Source organism: Mytilus edulis, chromosome 5, assembly GCF_963676685.1.
Source record: "Mytilus edulis chromosome 5, xbMytEdul2.2, whole genome shotgun sequence".
In the NCBI taxonomy this organism is placed as follows: domain Eukaryota; kingdom Metazoa; phylum Mollusca; class Bivalvia; order Mytilida; family Mytilidae; genus Mytilus; species Mytilus edulis.
In genome coordinates, this window is record NC_092348.1 from 78,858,177 (window position 1) to 78,878,724 (window position 20,548).

Here is a 20,548-nt window from a genome sequence, read left to right on the forward strand (position 1 = left end):
GTTGCATAACGAAGATGATTAATAAAACATTCGGAATAATTATATTTAGATAATTTTATTGTTGCTCACAAGGAAGTAATTGAGTTCAAGTTTTTTGTGACGCAGGTTTGTGAACATTTTACCATAATTTTAATCCATTGTGAGTTCAGCTAACAGCTATTTTATTGGTTCATTGGGAAATGGAAGGTTGGTTACATGTGCCAACCGTCTTTAAACAAGGGAACGAAGTTCCAATATGTTTCATGAGTTGGTCTGCAAAAATGATTTTCATTAAATTAACGTGAATTATACAACACACTAATGCTTTATTCACCAAAAAATAACTCTGTCACATACGCATGCGAAATAAGAGGTAAACATGTACAAAATACAGCAACATAAAATCATAGAAAGAAATTAAACAACACTAATATTGAATTTATTCATAATAACTATACTTGAAACGAATATAGATATATTTTAGTACCTTTATAGTATCCATTGACAGCAATCTTTTCATTTTAACTGCGCTGGGATATTTTACATAGTACTTTGGAATGTAACAAATGATTCAAAAGCAAAGAATAACTGTCTCATAATTTCATATGGTTTCTGGTGGACAGTTGTCTCATTGGTAAATATATAATATTTGTAACTTACAAACATCTTGAAAGGGATTATAAGTGATGCATGTTTTTTGCTCAACGGTTTGTTTGTCACCAAATGAAGGACTCTGATCCCGATCGTTGGAAACATTGAAAGATGTGATAGCCTTTTAACTTTTTGATGCTACAGATTTCTTTATATTTCAATGAAACAATAAGACAATATTAAGTTCTCGCTGTGTTTACGTTATGGTTGAACGGTTCTCGTTGTTGGAATTATAAAAGTTGCTTCAAAGATGTTGTTTTTCTAGACTTACTTTCATCCAGAACACTTGTCCTTGGTTTTCAAGGTTATGAACAGAAATGCAAATCGGACATACTATTCCCCTTTGAGATGTATTTAAGAATTCATATATTTTCACCTTCAGTTATTCAGATCAATTGAATCAAGCAGGCATATTAAAGCGACTATCAATATTTCTTATCTAAAGAACAATTTTCATATTGATTATATACTAAGTGTTTGGTTTAACCAACTGAACGATATAGTTATTGTATAAATCTTGCATCCTGTGACACGACTCATTATACCATGGAACGATGAGCTATTTGTAATAGCTAATTATAAGACACTTAAATTGATTTGGTGCAATATGTGCGCTTTTCGAAAAGTAATTTTGGTTTGTGGTGCTTGGAACCAATTATTGAAAATGAAGGTAAGTGTGAGAGTAATGAAACCAAAATAATACTCAAAAACTAAGGTGAGCAACGTCAGATTTCTCGTTTGAATTGTTTTACATTTGTGATTTCGTGGTCTTTTATAGCTGACTATATACCGGTATGGGCTTTGTTATTTGTTGAAGGCCGCGTACGTTGACCTATAGTACAACAAATGTACATATATGCAATGTAATGTAAACTAATGTGTTTTTTTGTATACCTTTGTCCAACTTAGGTGATACCAGAATAAATAAATATATATAGCTGTTATTGTCTGTGTCATTTGATTTCTTGTGGAGAGTTGTCTCATTAGCAATCATACCACATCTTCTTTTAAATATACATTATTTGGAGGATACTATAAGAACTTTACAAATTTTAAAACATTTTGTCCATTGCAAATTGGAGGGGAGACATTCTGAATTTATATCGAATAAAAGAAACAAATTAGTTTTTTTTGCTGGTTTGCTGTTTCGTGGACATTTATCCTATATTTCCTTGCAATTACATAAATTAAAAAGGCACAGAATAATTAGTCCCTCTTCCAATAGGTGAGACTTAAAAGCTCAAGAAAATAATATTCTGACTTTTTCTTTATTGAAAAAATGATGATTTTGTTTTGAAGTAAGCACAAAACCCTGACCTTGTGGAAAACTAAGGACCGGTTTGAAATCAATCACTTTATTCAGCCGATTGAAAAAAGTTGGCAAACTGATAGTTAAATGTATTTCTAAGGGAGCAACTGTTTAACTTTGAAAGGGGGTATGGTTGTTTGTTTGAATCAGATTTTTTATTTATTGTCAGTTTACTTACTAATATAGTACAATAATTTCATAGAACTGAAAAACTGAAAATGTAAAAACGAAGTGGTGTTGTAATAATTTCAAACTATTGTACTATTTTATTACTATAATTTTACAGTACTATGTAGATTTGTAATCAAAAACTGAAGTGGCAGTTGTGTACCACGATGGTATAGTACTATGAATGTACAATTAATAAATAGTACTTCTGTTTTTACTATTTGATAGGAAATTCTATTTAAAGTGTAATAATTTAGAAGTACTGATTACTGGTCTGATACTTTAAACGTTTTACCTGATTGTACTACACATTAAAAGTAGATAGCTGTTAGTGCAATTAGTTCAAAGTATATACAATGTAAAAGTACCGCATTAATAGGTACGTTTTAGTACAAATTTATCATACTACAAAAGCACACATGCACATGTATGTAGCTGTATATGTCTTTAATTAGTCACTGGTTAAATGATGAACAAATCATCTTCGCTGAAAAATTCCTCAATAAATCGCTATGTTATATTAATTAGATAAAATATTTGGAAAAAAATAATCTGTTGAAATAAGGAAGCACTGAATTCAAACCTATAAATAATTTTTGAAGCCGAGATATGTAGTAAAAAAGCGTCTTTTTATTTGTGTTAGGTATGTACAAAACCTAACAATTTACTGAAAGATGATATAAACTAGAGATAAGGAACACCGCAATTAATGAATGCTCAATTTTTCCTAGGTTAAGCAGGTCTGTTCCACAGAGGTTTACAACGAATTAAATTATAAATTCCTTGTATTTTCTACAACTGAAAAATGAGAATTCTGTCAACAAATTACACTAACTTTGTCTAATTGCCAATGTAATTAAGTGATGCAGTTTTCACAGCATAGGTAATTACTTTGGTACCAATCCATTGGGGTGCTAACGCATGTCATTCTACATATCTGACGTGGGGGAGGCAGTTAGACAAACATTACGAGCCTTACATATAAATATAGGATAATCATAGTCAGTCCTCATTATGTCTCGTTAATATACCGGGGATCCAAACAGAATCTTTAAAGTATGATTACATCTTATAATGTCTTTTATCTTAAATATACACGTTTTTGTCATTAATTTATCATTTTAAATATTGATGGAATGCCTAAGTTACGTAAGAGTAATGTTAGTTTTAATTGTAAGATGTATAATTCCCTTTAACATTGGTACCCCCTTGTGGATCCTCACTATAACTAAGTACTGAAGCTAAGTACTGACACAATGCAACATCCCAAGGTTAGATGTGGAAATTGTTGGGAAATAGAACTAGACTTTCAATGAATTCTGATGTGAATAATAGGAAATGTATTACCTTAATGAATTCATCAAATAACGGTAAGAGATGTACAAAATGTCGATATTCCATGGATTCACTCTTTATGTGTTTTTTTCTTTAGAAACCGAACTAGTTTTTTCATCACATAGCAGATATCATCATATCGTTTATTTAACATAAACCTTTCATTTATTTTTAAGTTAGTAACTTTATTATCCCAACTAGTAGACGTTTTGATGATTAATTATTTTCGTCATATTGTACTTTAAATCTTGAATCATCTCTTATATAAATTCCTTCCAGTTATACTGCATAGACCAATAACTATTGAAATTTGCGATTGTTTCATTGATATCATCGATTTGTTGGTGTTATCTTTAAAGATTTTTAGTTTAGATTTTATACACTTGAACTGTAACCAAGTTTTTCGTTTTAAAACACCCCAAATTGTAACTTAAAGACACTAAATTTGCATTTGAAAGACATGTGCTTGCCTCCTTGGTGTCAGTAATCACATAATCACAAATGTTTTGCCAATATATTTACATAATCATAAATTATTTTTTGAACAAGATAACCAAATAAACAAAAATACAGTCCTAGATTATCAAGTAATCTAATAATCATGAACTATTTGGTGTGGTACTCAAATAATCACTATAAAAAGGACCAAGTAATCACATATTTAAAAACCCCATGAGGAGGCTTCTTCTTGGGAGGTTGTATTTGCACAGAAATACTTTTTTCTCAGTATGAGATAATATAATGCAAAACACTAACTGTCATTTCGCAGAGGAAAGTTTGCCAAAATGTTAAACAAAAGAGCGGAGGTTATAAATGATCAGCAGCAGAAATAATGTTACAATATCTCACAAGCAAAAAAAAAACCAAAACAAACTATTTAATAATATACATATCATGCTATCCTAAATTATGAATAGATAGAGAAATTAGTAAGAGATCTTGCCTAGACATTGTTCTATTTGATGAACATTGCATAAAAAATGCAGTATAAGCATGGTTACTTGTAAACAATTTATCTATATAATCATTTACTTAACTGACCAAACAACAGTAACCACTGCAATTACATGCTTCTGACTGGGCACAAGCACACTCAACAGGTGGTGATGCATAGCGATAAACTCTCCCATAAACTAGGACATTGTTGTAATAGCACAAAATAAGAAAAAGAAGGTAAAAATTAGACTTGACACCTGTACTCCCCCCTCAAACTAAAATCGAACCTAAACAAACAAAATAACAAAAACGAAATCAATAAACTAAAACAGACATATAAAAGTACTCACAGGTTACTGATTTTTAACTAGTTCAAAGCCATTCTCAACTACTAAATACAGCATGTTTTTTTTCAAGATTATCATAAGATATCAGCCAAAACACTGTAAAACGTCCAAAAACACTCATAGAAAAGCACGATCTTGAGAAAAGCCAATTTATAAATAAACACATGATGTAGGCCCGTATGTGTCCATATCCGTCTAGCAATAAATATTTAGTTATATTTCAATTTATTTTTGAATCAAAATCAATGTTAATACCGGTAAAGACATTCATAATTAAAGATCACACTGTAGTGTTGAATTGACAACCTTTAAGAATAGATGTTTTAACGGATCTTGGAGTTAATATGGACCGTATTTAAATATGTGGGCTTTATAAACTAAACCAGTGCTAAAACAATAAGGAGACAACCTGTTTGTAATAAGTTTTCTAAGGCAATGACACGCTCTCCAAAACCAAATCTTTTGTTTCTTTGAAAGTTATATTCTATTTAGACTCGTTTTGGATTTATGTTTCCAATATAGAATATGATTTTTTTTTCTTTGGACATATCTAAAGCAACCACTAGAAATGTAGCTTTTTACGTGTTTCAACATGTTATTTTAGAAATTAGTCATGCAAAATAATTCCACATAAATATGTATAGATGTTACCCTCACTAGTTTGAAATATCCAGTAACTTAGATTTAGAAAGAATTTTAGAAGAAACGAAATTATTAGAGTATACGAATATTTTCACATTGAAAAACACCTTCCATGCAATTTCTCGCTACATTGAAGACCTGTTGGTGACCTTCTGCTGTTGTTTTTTTCTATGGTCGGGTTGTTGTCTCTTTGGCACATTCCCCATTTCCATTCTCAATTTTACTATATATATTTAAGGTATGAGTCACTTTTTTTAAGTCTACCAAACGGGAGAAAGAAACGTGTAATTTTGGTATTTTATAATTCAGTAGCTGTCGTTTGCTGCTTATTGTTTTATACATTAATCCGGTCGTTAGTTTTTTGGTTTAAGAATTGTTTTACATGTTTAATAAGCATTATATTTTTAGTATATGGATTTTGCGCATTGTTGAAGGTCATAGAATGACCTATTAGTTATATAGTTCATGTTCTTCTAAGTCATCTGATCTTTGGTGGAGATTTTTCTAATTGGCAACTTATCATATCTTCAAATTTTATTGATTGAACACGTGATGATCTTGTATTTCGTTTTTCATAAAAAGACGATGGAAGGCTTTGAAAAATTATATAATAAAAAATGTGTAGCTTGTAGCTTGAATATAAGTGTTTATAACATATTGTGGTAATGTAATGCTTTACTGTATAGATAAATTTGTATAAATCTTAAACTTTGAAAACGGGTTATGTCGTAACACGGAATTTTTGTTTATTGTAAGAAAATTCTTCTACGTAGAGTTATGCATAACATATGAAAAAACCTAATTAGTTAATTCGTGTTGGCAATTAATGCTACATATGACCGTAAGTACGTATTGATTCAACCAGTGCAGAAATTCATTATCATTTGTACATTATAGCAAAACTTGCTATATTATGCTCACTAACTAGATCGCATTGAATAAATAACTACACTACATATTGCTGACTAACGATAAATTGCACTTACTAAATAACTACTGAAATACATTAGAGAGAACCGATTATTTGTTCCAGCAATATAATTATTGGATATGAAATAAAGGGTTGTTGATTTTATATGTCGTCCGGAAAGTAAATGGATAAATGAAAAACGCCATGTTAAAATGTTCTTTATTCAAAAACATACATATATCGTTAATGTTCGGATTCTACGGAAGCCTTTTAGGGCCATGCAATTGACTTTTTCTAGTTTGATGTTACAAATTATCAATTTGATATTCAATATTATTATCAATTTGATATAACAGATTATCAATTTTTATAACAATGTTATATCGAATTGATATTCTGTTATATAAAATTGATAATCTGTTATATAATTTGTTATATCAAATTGATATCAAATTGATAATTTTTTATATCAAATTGATATCAAATTGATAATTTGTTATATCAAATTGATATCAAATTGATAATTTGTTATATCAAATTGATGATTTGTTATATCAAATTGATAATTTGTTATATCAAATTGATAATTTGTTATATCAAATTGATAATTTGTTATAGCAAATTAATAATTTGTTATTTTAAATTGATAACCTGTTTTATCAAATTGATAATTTGTTATATCAATTGATTATTTGTTATATCAAATTGATAATTTGTTAAATCAAATTAGAAAAAATAAATTGCATGGCCCTAAAAGGCTTCCGTAGGATTCGTATAATCATATATTCTAAGATTTAAATTCATCAAATGCAGTTATACCCTAGTCCCACTAGGCCACGATCGCACTACGATCTGTGAAAAAAATGCAAATTTTGATGATCGTGGTACGATCGTGTAGGTCGCAGTAAGGTCGTACCACGGTCGTGGTGAGGTCTTCAAGATCGTGAAGAGCGTGGCCAACTTTGAACATGTTCAAAACAATCGTGGTGCGGTCGTGGCGAAATCAGGTCGTAGTAGAAGCGTAGTGAGAGCGCACTAAGATCGTAGTAAGATCGCAAAGGTCGCTGTACAATCGTAGCGAGAGCGTAACGAAAGCGTGATTCTATTCGGAGAGATTGCGCTACGATCTCACAGCGACGTTCTCACGACCTTACTACGACCATCACGTTCTCACCGCGACCCAACTACGCTTCCACTACGACTTTACCACGCTGTTCACGACCATAGTACGATTCTAGCACGCCCTTGCCGTCCTCATCACGCTCTTCTCACGACCTTACTACGTTCACACTACGACCATCATTTTTATTGTCATTTTCACATAAAATATATAAAAAAAAACTCCCTAGATTTTGTTTGTCTGAATGTATTTATTCATTTGCTCTAACGGCTCAACCATGCTTCTCGTTTTTATATAGAATAGACCGTTGGTTTTTCCCGTTTAAATGGTTTAACATTAGTATTTTTTTTGGCCCTTTATAGCGTGCTGTTCGGTGTAAGCAAAGGCTCCGTATTGAAGGCCGTACCTTGGCCTATAATGGTTTACTTTTATAGATTTTTACGTTGATGGAGAGTTGTCTCATTGGCACTCATACCAAATCTTCCTATATATATTGACACATCTGTGTCATCTCTGCTTTCGTTCACTAAAATATCGTCATTTGAGCTTTATGGATCAGCAATAGGTTGTAATTTAGGTTTGATTGGTCGTTCCGACATTTCTTGATGATAAGTATATTATACTACTTATGTGTATAGTATCAGTTTAATTGAAGTCTGGAGCTGACATGTCAGTTAACTGCTAGTAGTCTGTTGTTATTTATGTATTATTGTCATTTTGTTTATTTTCTTTAGTCACATCTTCTGACATCAGACTCGGACTTCTCTTGAACTGAATTTTAATGTGCGTATTGTTCTGCGTTTACTTTTCTTCATTGGCTAGAGGTATAGGGGGAGGGTTGAGATCTCACAAACATGTTTAACCCCACTATTTTTGCGCCTGTCCCAAGTCAGGAGCCTCTGGCCTTTGTTAGTCTTGTACTATTTTTAATTTTAGTTTCTTGTGTACTATTTGGAGTTTAGTATGGCGTTCATACTTTGCTCCCTCTACCTCTACATCAACCCCTATCACCACGCCCACGTGTTCTAGTAGATTTTGGTGGCATGACTGTATTGTTTCCGAGAAATCCTTGTTTTAATCAGAAATAGAAGGAATGGAACTATATTGATATGAAACACGATATTGACGGTATTGCTGAGAACGTAGTAAGATCGCGGTATGAACGTAGTGTAATCGTGGTAAGAACGTGCTATAATCGCAGTAAGATCGTGTTGCAATCGGATAACTCGTGGCATGGTCGTAGTGAGAACGTGAAGAGCGTAGAAAGATCTTTATAAGCGTAGTGAGGTCGCAGAATAAGCGCGGTGAGAACGTGGTTTAATCGTAGCGGGATCGTTGTAGAAGCGTAATTAGGACGTAGTAGCATCATGAAAGCAACGAAAATTAACATTTTCATGCCGCTCATACCGCGACCTCACCACGATCTAAATTTATTTTAGATCGGGGTGAGCGTGGTGCGATCGTGGTCTAGTGGGACTGGGGCTTAACATAAATAAAAAGATTAAAAACATATATGATACAAATGACTGCATCCTCGCTTTGGAACTGCATGTGTAACAATATATATAATTAACAATAGTAAGATGAAGTCCGCGTCTAGGCAATGACTATTGAAAGGCAATATTAATGGTAGCATACGTTTTTATGCCCCATTAATGGGCATTATGTTTTCTGGTCTGTGCGTCCGTTAGTTCGTTCGTCCGTCTGTCCCGCTTCAGGTTTTTGGTCCAGGTAGTTTTTGATCATGTTGGAGTCCAATCAACTTGAAACCGTTTGTATACATATTCCTTATGATATGATCTTTCTAATTTTTATGCCAAATTAGAGATTTTATCCTATTTTCACGGTCCACTTATCATAGAAAATGATAATGCGGATTGGGCATCAGTGTACAAAGGACACATCCTTGTTTTATATTTGATTGCGAACTATCATGGAGAAACTGACTTCACTGCCATTGTTTTTAATATTTGATTGTGAACTATCATGGAAAAACTGATTTCTCTGCCATTTTTTTATATTTGATTGCGAACTATCATTGAGAAACTGATTTCACTGTCATTTTTTTATATTTGATTGCGAATCATCATTGAGAAACTGACTTAACTGCCATTTTTGGTGCATGTGATTCATGTTGCTTATTTATCTATTTTTCTATATAGACGTTTTAATTTATGGAATGTTGTTTGCCTGGTCTTTCTTCTTTTGTTAATGTTGTTGTGTGTTTTTTTCTCGTTTTGTGGTATTTGCTTTACTCTTTGATTTATCTTCAATTTGTATTACTAAAAGTACTAATATTACAATCGGACAAGTATACAAAAGGTTCATTATGAAAAGTATTCCCATTCGAATAAATGTATGGAAAAACCCAACACATTTATACGAATGATCATGTATTCCCACGTACTATTTAATTATTTTTAGTGCAAATTTTTTAATAAAACATAATGGTCTGATGTTCAGTTGTTATCGTTTGTGGATGTGGTTCATAAGTGTTTCTAGTTTTTTTATATAGATTAGACCGTTAGTTTTCCCGTTTGAATGATTTTACACTAGTCATTTTTGGGGTCCTTGCTATAGCTTTCTGTTCAGTGTGAGCCAAGGATCCGTGTTGGAGACCGTACTTTGACCTATAATGGTTTACTTTTACAAATTGTGAACTTGGATGGAGAGTTGATTCATTGGCACTCATATGACATCCTCTAGATCTTATATCTAAAAAACCATGCTTGAATATTGAGAACATGTATCTTACATTATCATATATGTTTCTTGTGTTGTATCTGTAATTCTGAACGGTAATATACCATTGTTTTTCTAGTATTTGCAAAGATATATACAACATATTTGCTGTGTTCCAGTTTATATCTTTGCAATGCAGTAGTGCTCTTTCACCATGCTTACTTAACATTTCTTTCTTGGTTCGATGCCTATTTATTTGGAGTTATATAATAGAATAGAATCTCAGCCAAGAATACAATGCAAACAACATGTTTTACGTGTGTGAACATACAGATCAAACTTTTTATGTGTGACTATGCAGCCTAAAACATAAAATCCCGGAAGAATTAATACGACTTATAGTAAAATGTAATAATGCTTAAAGTATCCACATTTTTTTCTTCGATTTTTGTTTTAAGGATGTAGTGAGGTTAAGAAAAAATGAAGAAATTAAGAAATTAAAAAGGATACTATAAGCTGGTAGAGCATCAATTAAGGATAAAGATAAGCTAAAAATATTGATAGGTCATGGACTTCCTTTTCGAGATATTTGAGATTTAAAATATGGCGGGAAAAGGCTGATTCGGACTTTTACCTTATATTTGCATTGGTATTATTTGGGTCTCAAAACAAAAGAAAAAAAATTAAGAATCTTCTAAAATTTTGGTAAATGACCTTTCATGAGCTATTTAGTCTTATATGAAAAAATAAATGGGTGTTATGGGGCAAAATATTTTACATTGTATTGTATGGAAAAACACCAAAGAGTCCGAACATTTGACACACATTTCAAAACTTCACCTAAGTACATCCTTAATTTGTTTTACTATGTGTGTAATGCAGTTGTGCATTATCCTGACAATGATATGTGTCCTATTTTTTTTCAAAATATCATTTTATCCAATAAAAAATTACCAACAAGGATGTCGTTCGTTGTTGTCTGTAACACTTAAAGTTCGTGTATTGTTTTATCATAATTATGACCATTGCTTTTATCGTGTACATCGTTTCATATTTGTCATTTTGGGGCATTTTTACTGATTATACGGTGGGAATTTTTTTCTCATTTTGGAAGTCTACATGGCCGATGGCGTCTGTTGGATTTTTTTCTCATTGACAATTATATACACAGCTCTATAGGGTTGTAAGGACATATGGCATGAGTAAACAGTAAATAACAAAAATACCCAACTCCAATGAAAATTCAAATTACGTAGAAAAAAGTGGATTAAACCTGGTTGTATACATGTAGCTAAATAAAGCTCTCACTTGTTTGACAGTCTCATAAAATTTCATTATATTGACAACAATATGTAAACCTCAGAATAACAACACGGCGGCGTTTGCCACATGCATGTGTATATCCTTCTCGAGCACCTGGTGTATTGATAATTTATAAAATAAAAAAATATCTTAAATTATTCAATAGCATCAAACTTTTAAATACCATACATGTAAAAACAGATGTTTTAATAAACCAATTATACTAATTTGGCCACTTTTACCGTACTATTTATAAAGAGTATGACAGTCAGTCTCAGAAAATTCCATTACATTGACAACAACGTGTGAACAAAACAAACAGACATAATAGGTAAAATGTCAATATATGGGTACAGCAGCCAACATTGTGTTATAATCTTTATTATCATACTTGTCAGAGTTTAAATTGTTCTGTTTTATTAAAGTTTTTTTTAGTGTAAACCTCCCAAATAAGTGTAAGTTATGAAGAACAGAAAATTTCCATATTATCATGTATGTTTTCCTTCAAAATTTGAATGCATTCCAGTTCCTAAACATGATGATGATAGAAATTTAAAAAAAAACCTTTGCAATTACTCCCCTTCCCTGCCAACCCCAAAAACGAAACAAACAACCACAAAAACAAAACTATATTATTAACCCACAGACAAATAAATACATTAAAAATGTATTAATTATAAATATCATCTTTTGAAAGAAAGTACAAGATGATTGAAGTTACAACACTTAACTTCAAAATAATTTCTGTAAAAAATTCCTGATGGATTACTGATTTATCTTTCTTTTAGAAAAGAGTAAACAAAATTACCCAATGTAGCAATTACAATTATGCTGTTTTCTGTTGGTTCAGACAAGCTCATATTTATGTATTCGCTAATGTTATTTGTCAGAGTTATTGTTTTGTTTTGCAGACGATGGTTTATGAGAGACAGCGAGGATGAAAGAATTCAAGACTTTACCATACTATAATGGACCTTCCCTTCCGCCAGGTGAGTTCGTTCGTACTGAAATGTACCACACTCTTCTCATAATTTGAAATATCAAACTATAAAAGACATTTCATAAAGATTTTCTTTGACAAGTATGGTATGCCATATTGTTAAGGACATTCCATGTACACTTCTAATAAATAAAACCCAATGCAATGGTGTGTCCATTCAGTAAGCTAAGTAACAATACTATACGAAGGATCTTCTTTTCCAGCCGGTAAAGAAAAGAAAAAAAACGATTATTGTCCTTCTTTTTAGTCATAGTAATCTCCAATCTTTTCCTGTATCCCTGGGCAAACAAAATAGAAGGATAGATAACATTCTGATTTTACCAAGCATTCTGAAAGCAAGCCCTTAGAAACGTCATATTTCTGAGTAAAATTCATAAGTGACAAACCTTTTCCCATCTGTTACATAATTTTGTTTTCTATTCATTAGTTCAAATACTAGGATGTTATTAAATATTCTCTTTTGCAAGATGAAAAATAAGCCTTTCTGCAAATCAGCTTAAAACTCAATACATTGAGAAAACTTCACCTCATGTATAAATAAAGCATAACGTGCGTCATTGGTCTCTGGTGAAGAGTTGTCTCATTGGTAATCATCTTATTTTGGTATATAATCTTCTTTTTTATCATGTCTTTTTTGTTTTTGCAAACATCACGATACAGTTGTAGAAATCAAGAGTTAATGAATAAAAGACGCTTACTTTAACGTAAAAATATTATTAGCGTGCCTCCCGTCAGATAAAAAACAAACTTTCCATCGACTGTAAGAAAACATGACATCGTCCTTCTTTCTAAACGTCAATAATAGATCTTTCTCTTCACAGCTCAGTACAATACTAAAACAGTATTTGTTTTTATTAAGATTTGGACTGTAGCTTTAAAATAAGGGCATGTTGGAGAGAGGCCAGACTTGTGTCTCGCAATAGGTAAACTATGAACCCTTCAGTTGTTGCGATTTTTTTAACGTATATAAAGAATAAAATTGAAAATAGAAATAGGGAATGTGTCAAAGAGACAACAACCGGAGCAGATAAGAGCAGAAGGCTACCAAAGGGTCAAATACTCTACTTTCCCTACAAAAGGCATCGGATCAGATATGGCCATGTATTTAAACATTCCACACAATCAAACCAAAATTAACGGCGTCAACCCTACAACTACGATACTGTTATTCCTAAAGTATTTAGACGAAATATAAAGTGAATTACAAAAAGAAATAGTACATTAATTCTTGCAAAAATGTATGAATTTAATTTTTTTGCGAAACTTCACAAAGTATTTTGGAGCATAAACGTCAGGCTTTTATGACGTCATAAAAATGAAAACTTTTAAACTGCGAAGGTAATTCGGTTACTTGTACATTCAAATTTGGAAAACATCTCATAAAAGCGGCGTTTTTGGGGTAGGTGTTGTTTTATTTTTGATTTTATTGTAAAAGTTTGTGGATTCAAGCGAATCATAAGGCGGCTAAAGACATGGAGAAGACGGAACTAAGTTGAAAAACTTGTGTCTTATCCATTTGTTTTGAACAATAAAATATGTTTAGGTAGCACTCCACAGTTAGAAAATAAAATCAAAAATGAGCCACGAAATGTTTTATCATCTCCTATTCCTGGATTTCTAATACATTAACCTAACTGTTTGTGTTGTACATGTGCATATGTATGTAATCAGTATATTCCATAGATTTGATTTTCAAAAAGTTAAAAGAGTGAAAATTAATTCCTTTTATGTGTATCCATGGCAACATTCTGCATTTATTTACCATAAAATATTGCAAAAAGGGGGGGTGGACATATCACATATTCCCCCAAAATTTGGATCAAACTAGAATTTCAATGCCTTTGAGTGATACCTTTTTAGAAACTGTTTTCATAAATCTTCCTAATGATCAAATAAAAAATGGGTGTCTTTCGCCTCATTTTTTCGTAAAATCCAATCACAAAGTTCGTGCGATAAAAAGTTGGAAAAAAACATTACAATAATTGCCGGACCAATGTATGGTAGGGACATGCAAATACGGACTGTCATACAGAAAACAGCCTATATTACATACATTACATAATCTTGATGTTCATATAAACCCAATTAATACAAAGGCTATTTTAATACTCAGCTATCCAAAAATGAATTTTATTGCACACTAGCTCTCATATTTGAAAAATCCACGGGCCAAAATGCGAAACTACACACCTAACTGTGGAGTGCTACCTTAAACTAAAGACATGTCAAAATTGTGGATTTCACGGCTTAATTTAGCCAATGAAAAAAATGTTTTATAAAGTTTTCATTAGAATCAACATTCTTTTAGGCAAAAATTGGCTGGTAAACATAAGTCATTTATATTTTATGCAAGTTTTCGAAGTTTTGTGGAAATATCAGGTAGGAATAATTATTGCAAGGTGAAGTGACAGACAGCAGCTCGTTATTCTTTTGAATTGGTTATTCCCATCGGAGGCAGTGATTGATACAAGTTGATTACATCTAAATGAAAGATGTTACTAGGGTTCCTTCAGAATACTTCTGTTTGAAGAAAAGCTGTGATAAATAGCCACATATATGGTTGTTCTGTTAATGCACACATGATTCTCTCTCCCTCGCTCGCTCTCTCGGAAATCAGTAAAAATTAACTTGAAAATACCCGTTTCCCAATGAAAGTCATAGATGACTTTGAATGAAAGAGACACATCTACATCGCGTTGGTAGACTTTTACTCATCGGTTACACACGCGTTCAGCCGAGTTTTTTTATCATTTTTTTGCGTAATTTGTTATGAAAATGTGTTTTTTTTTCCTCAAATACTAGGTTATCTGTCACATTTCTGTTTTAAATTTTTTAATGTCCCATGGTTTGTCTTTTTACCTTTTTAAAATTTTGTCTGTTCAAAGAGTACAATTTGAAGATGGAACTTCTCATCTTCTGATTAACTGATCATTCGCAAAGTTAACAAGAGGGGATAATCACAAAATTAATACAATCGGCGTTATGGTAATAAGTTGCAAAGGACATTATGAGTTGACATCGTTATTTCCAGTGTCCTTCTTGTAAATTGCTGAATGTAATCTGACAATGTCATTTACTGTAATTTGAAAATGTCATTCACCTGGATGTTGTTGTATTTGTATGAATTGATTTCCCCTTCCCTGCTGTAAAACTATCGAATTACAGTTGACTGTAATGAATGGTTAACAGTTTCCATCTATTCTAAACCATACCATATCTCCTCGTTAAATAGTCATTTCATATTCAATTAACTGACCTCGAGAGTATAAACCTTTTATGATAGCCAATTATTAGGGATGTACGGTTCAAGTCAGTAGTTTGATGTCGGCTCTAAACACGCTATCATTGTATATATGGTTTATTCAATAATACAAATAAATATTTATTATCGTCAGACAACACAGAAGCAGTCTGGATGTTATCTTTTTCGACATTGCATTACGTATCGCAGCCCACCTTTCAAAGGAATATGATTTAATTACTCTCGCATTTCATCAAACTTTTACGTAATTATTTATGATTTACAAAAACAAAGACTCAGAACGTACCAAAACATACTTTGGAATATCCTTACTAACCTTGCTTCGTTCCGTCTAGTACGCTTAATGAAAATATTTTGACTAATTGGCCACTTGTTTGAGTGTACATTATTTACCGTATGTAAACCTTGTCATTGTTGTTCATCCTATTTCAATCATATTTTACGGTATCTGCTTGTCACCTTGATCCGGAATTCCAATATGTTTTGCACGTTCATTTTTCGCTTCTTAGTGTTTTTGATGGCGAATGACTCATTCTCTCTTTGGCATATCTTCTCTGCTCTGCAATTCTTACATATTTTGTATGTGCATTATTTTCTAGTTGTTACAAGATCTTCTCGGTCACTGATTTTTTAAAGTTTGGTTGCCAAAGATATAAAAAGAATCGACACTTTTCTCATATCACAGTTTTCAGTTAATACACATATGTTTGCCAGCAACCTTGTTTCTGCTTACAATCTACACTTACATACTGCAAGCTCTGAGGCTGTAAGCATAGCTTATAACAATATTGACGACGCTTAATGAATATAGAAAGAACATTGACAAATATCTGAATCATGAAAGTTATTTCTGATTCCCAAGAATGTTCTAATGAATAACCATCTTGACATATGAAGTAGACATAGCGTGTCTGTCAACATTTACCTACATGTCAAAATTAATTTGATATAAAATCTGGTATCTCTAAATGAATCATGGACATCACAGGAATAAAATAAGACTCTTTTGATAATAGGTTTAAGTTCCAAATAGGGAACAATTTTAAATTCAATCCGTATAATATAAACAAAACGGATAATTTAACCGCAATTCGTGATTCCTATATTTAAACCGATTAAACTGGCAAAGACGGAGAAACAGCTACAGTGAATTCATGTACCACGCGGTATTAGATATCTAGTTTTTCTGACATTTTCTCGAGGAATATAGACAACGCTTTTTTTTTTATAGTCTATACATGTATTTGGTCCTCAGGATGGTCTATCATACGATTCTTATTTGTGTCGTAAGGTTGATGTCTTATGACTCCTACGCGCATTCGTGAATTAATTTGTTATTCGGTCACTCGCATTATTTTTCTCTAATTTAATTATTCGATTAGGTATTCTATAACTATCTTTCAAATGCCTCTGTAGGAACTTTAACACACCAGAAATTTAAGCCAAACCAGTCAGGACTGGGACGCCAATTTCTTACCATAAATGTACAGATAACTAAATTAATGAAAAAAATTGTCCCTATTAATTAAAAAAAACTATGTTTTTGATAGCCATCCCAGAAAACGTTAAACTAATGATTTATTTTATAAGATATATTTATACTGTTTTTAAAAGTTAATATTGAATTCATTTCGAAAAACAATGCTGAAGCACACTGAGACATTCTGTCATTGTTCGCATAAAACCCTTTGATGCATTTTAAACCTCGTTTTAACTTATTCAATATAACTCCAGTTCTATGCATGTTTCCGCGTTCTGAGATCTTAAGACACTGGTATAGTCGTCTGCTCTGAAAAAATAACCGATTGTGTCCTGACACCTGTAGTGTCATTTATAGAATAAACCTTGATTGGCATTGAGGATTTATTTTCGCTTACTTTGTTGATGCTTCGGCCTTGTGGTCATAACAATGAAACTCATGAGTATACTGGATTTCATGTTTCGAGCACGCATTTTGTCAGTAAAGTTTTAAGGTCGAAGGGCAGAACTTCCTCCGTTTGGAATTCTTGTAATTCCTTTGTTTTATTGGTTGTCTTTTTTTATTGGAGGGCATTTTTCACATGAAATACAAGTTAATAAATTCGGTATTCTTGTGTATATACCTGGCGTTTTTAAATGCACACTGATTAGGAGATAACTGTATTGTATTTTAAGCTCCGATGGCATCAATTGGGGATTTGATGGTCGCAAATAAAGTTTACTGGCGACGCGTTAGCGGAGACAGTAAACGGGTATTTGCGACATCAAATCCCAAATTGATGCCGTCGGAGCTTAAAATACAATATTGTTATCTCCATTCTAATGAAACTGACTGAAAACAACGTTAAAACATGTATTTAAAATCTGTCATATGCCGTCTGCGCTTGCGCGTACGTCCCATAGCACAATTGATGCCATGTAAGAAAGTGACGTTATCCAATCAAAATGAACGTTACAAACGTTGTTGCATTAGAATGCGGTTTCTATAGACGGGACGCCCGTCTGGAGTTCAAATTGTAATCCTAGTATATCTATATATAAGCAAATAATTAAAAAAAATATGTTATGAGTGTAAAATCCAAATATTGTATTGTAACCATGACAAACATGTCAATATTTATAAACCTACAATATTTAAATTTTAGAAAAAAAATTGAGAGAAAAAATACAATATTCTTCAAGTTATGCTATTGTTACAGAATATAACGTTAACGTATTGAACAAATATATACATGTGAGAAAAATATAAAATAATCATAATTTTGTAAAATTAATAAGTTTTTCTTGTCAGCTCGGCTTTAATACATGTAAATTATTAACCCCTTAACAATAATTATGTCATACTCATTAAATGTAAATGTAAAAATAAATGTAATTATAATAATTTATTCCTCGTCACACATTTTTTTGACAGATGGAACTATAATCTCTACATCTATATTTGATGGGTTTAATTGTCTCATATTTAAAGAAACTAAGTATATATAATTGTATCAAATTCCAATTTGTGTCTTATTTAGAGAAATTAAGTACATATAATTATATCAAATACCAGATATAATTACCATACGTGGGTTATCAGTCATTGCGTATGTAAAATAATATAGCTATATCATGCGCAAACTATTACCGGTAGATGTTATTATTGGTTATGCCAGATATATCAATAAAAATAAAGGAAAAACAAATATATATATAAATGGTATCTAGTGATAATAAGCAGGGGCATCGGATGATTACATTTGATTTGTTTTGTAATTCATACATATAATCCTTTCAGTTATTCCTTAATGTTAGGATATTATTTTGTTCTGGTGTTAATATGGAGAACTTATTAGGTATTTATATCGTCATCAGCTGCTTCTAGGATTTCTGCTTTAATCATTTAATAGAGATTAGGTTTTGCTTGTGCGTGGACAAATCAACTATTTGACTTTCAACCCTTAACATTGAAAAAAAATGTGGAAGTCTTAGAAATAAAGGTAAGGTTTTGTGAACAATTTGAAGAAAGACTAAATTGTAGTAATAAAAATCTAATTGAAAATATTCGTGTTTGAAAGAAAAAGAAGTAGAAAAAATATTAAAATGATATGTTTGTGTCATTGTAAAACTAATACTTGAATTAACATATCTGTTAAATTACAAAAATGATAAACATTGGACAAATCCATTTTAATTTTATGTAAAATGTTGTTATTAATAAATTAGAAAATTAATAGATCAAACATCGTGCATAGACTAGAATATAATGTTTATTTTTAATTTATTTCCCAACAAATTCACAAGAACATGTAATATTATCAGATAAATAAATTTGAAACACAAAGCCGAAAATGTACCGAGGTGAGTAGGTTTAAATAAAGACATTTAAGGAATGACTGTAATATTTGTTTTCTGTCTATGAAGAAATAACATAAAAAATTTGGTGCACACTGAATAACGCGCGTATTGTGTTATTTAACAGTGTGCACCACATTTTTTTTATGTTATTTCGAATAGACATAATCACATGACTAAATTATGATTATGGGCTGATAACAAAATAACGTCAGCCAATCAGAAGACGCGTTACATCCAAAATTAGATTATTCCAAAATATCATCAAAAAGGAACTTTGTAACTGATTTTTATAAATCGTTCTTATGTTGTACTGTTACATCTCTGTCACAGGTTAGGGGAGGGTTGGGATCCCGCTAACATGTTTAACCCCACCGCATTCTGCATGTACACGTATGTGCCCGTCCCAAGTCAGGCGCCTGTAATTCAGTGGTTGTTGTTTGTTGCTATGTTAAATATTTGTTTTTCGTTCATTTTTTGTACATTAATTAGATCGTTGGTTTTCTCGTTTGAATTGTTTTACATTTGAAATTTCGGGGCTTTTATAGTTGACTATGCGGTGTATGTTTTGCTCATCATTGAAGGCCGTATGGTAACCTATAGCAGTTAATTTCAGTGTCATTTGTTCTCCTTTGGAAAGTTGTCTCATTGGCAAATATGCCACATCTTCTTTACAAGTTAAAAAATTATTACGCTATACAAATGTTTCTTCTACATATCTCTAAATAGAGACGCTGGAATAAAATAAATACAAAGTTAAAGAACATTGACAACCATATGTCCTTAAAAATTACGGCCAAATACGGTTTAGACCATCTGTGTTTTTAACAGAAGTGGTGTTTCATGTTATCGCTCTCTTGTCCTATATAGTTCTTTTTTAAAGGACTTGTATCTTTCTATTTGGCAAGTTTTTAGATTCATTTTGATGGCGTTGCTTATGTTTTTAAAGACAGTACATGTACGTCTGACGTACTAAATTATAATCCTGGTACCTTTGATAACTATTTACACCACTGGGTCTATGCCACTGCTGGTGGACGTTTCATCCCCGAGGGTATCACCAGCCCAGTATTCAACACTTCGGTGTTG

The 20,548-nt window shown here is 31.8% G+C and overlaps 1 protein-coding gene across 5 annotated transcripts in view; it reads left to right on the top strand.

The window, feature by feature from the left end:
* Positions 1 to 20,548, top strand: part of LOC139524525 (small conductance calcium-activated potassium channel protein 2-like) — a 43,813-nt gene that overhangs the window by 11,894 nt on the left and 11,371 nt on the right. For 2 of the 5 annotated variants that reach the window (XM_071319355.1, XM_071319354.1), the window contains exon 2: positions 12,293 to 12,370. In XM_071319355.1, the coding sequence (XP_071175456.1) occupies positions 12,350 to 12,370 (21 nt within the window). In that variant the 5' untranslated portion in view covers positions 12,293 to 12,349. Of the gene's footprint in view, positions 1 to 3,325; positions 3,478 to 12,292; positions 12,371 to 13,736; positions 13,781 to 18,844; positions 19,105 to 20,548 lie in introns of those variants that run through there. The other 3 variants (XM_071319356.1, XM_071319357.1, XM_071319358.1) reach the window with 3 other exon arrangements.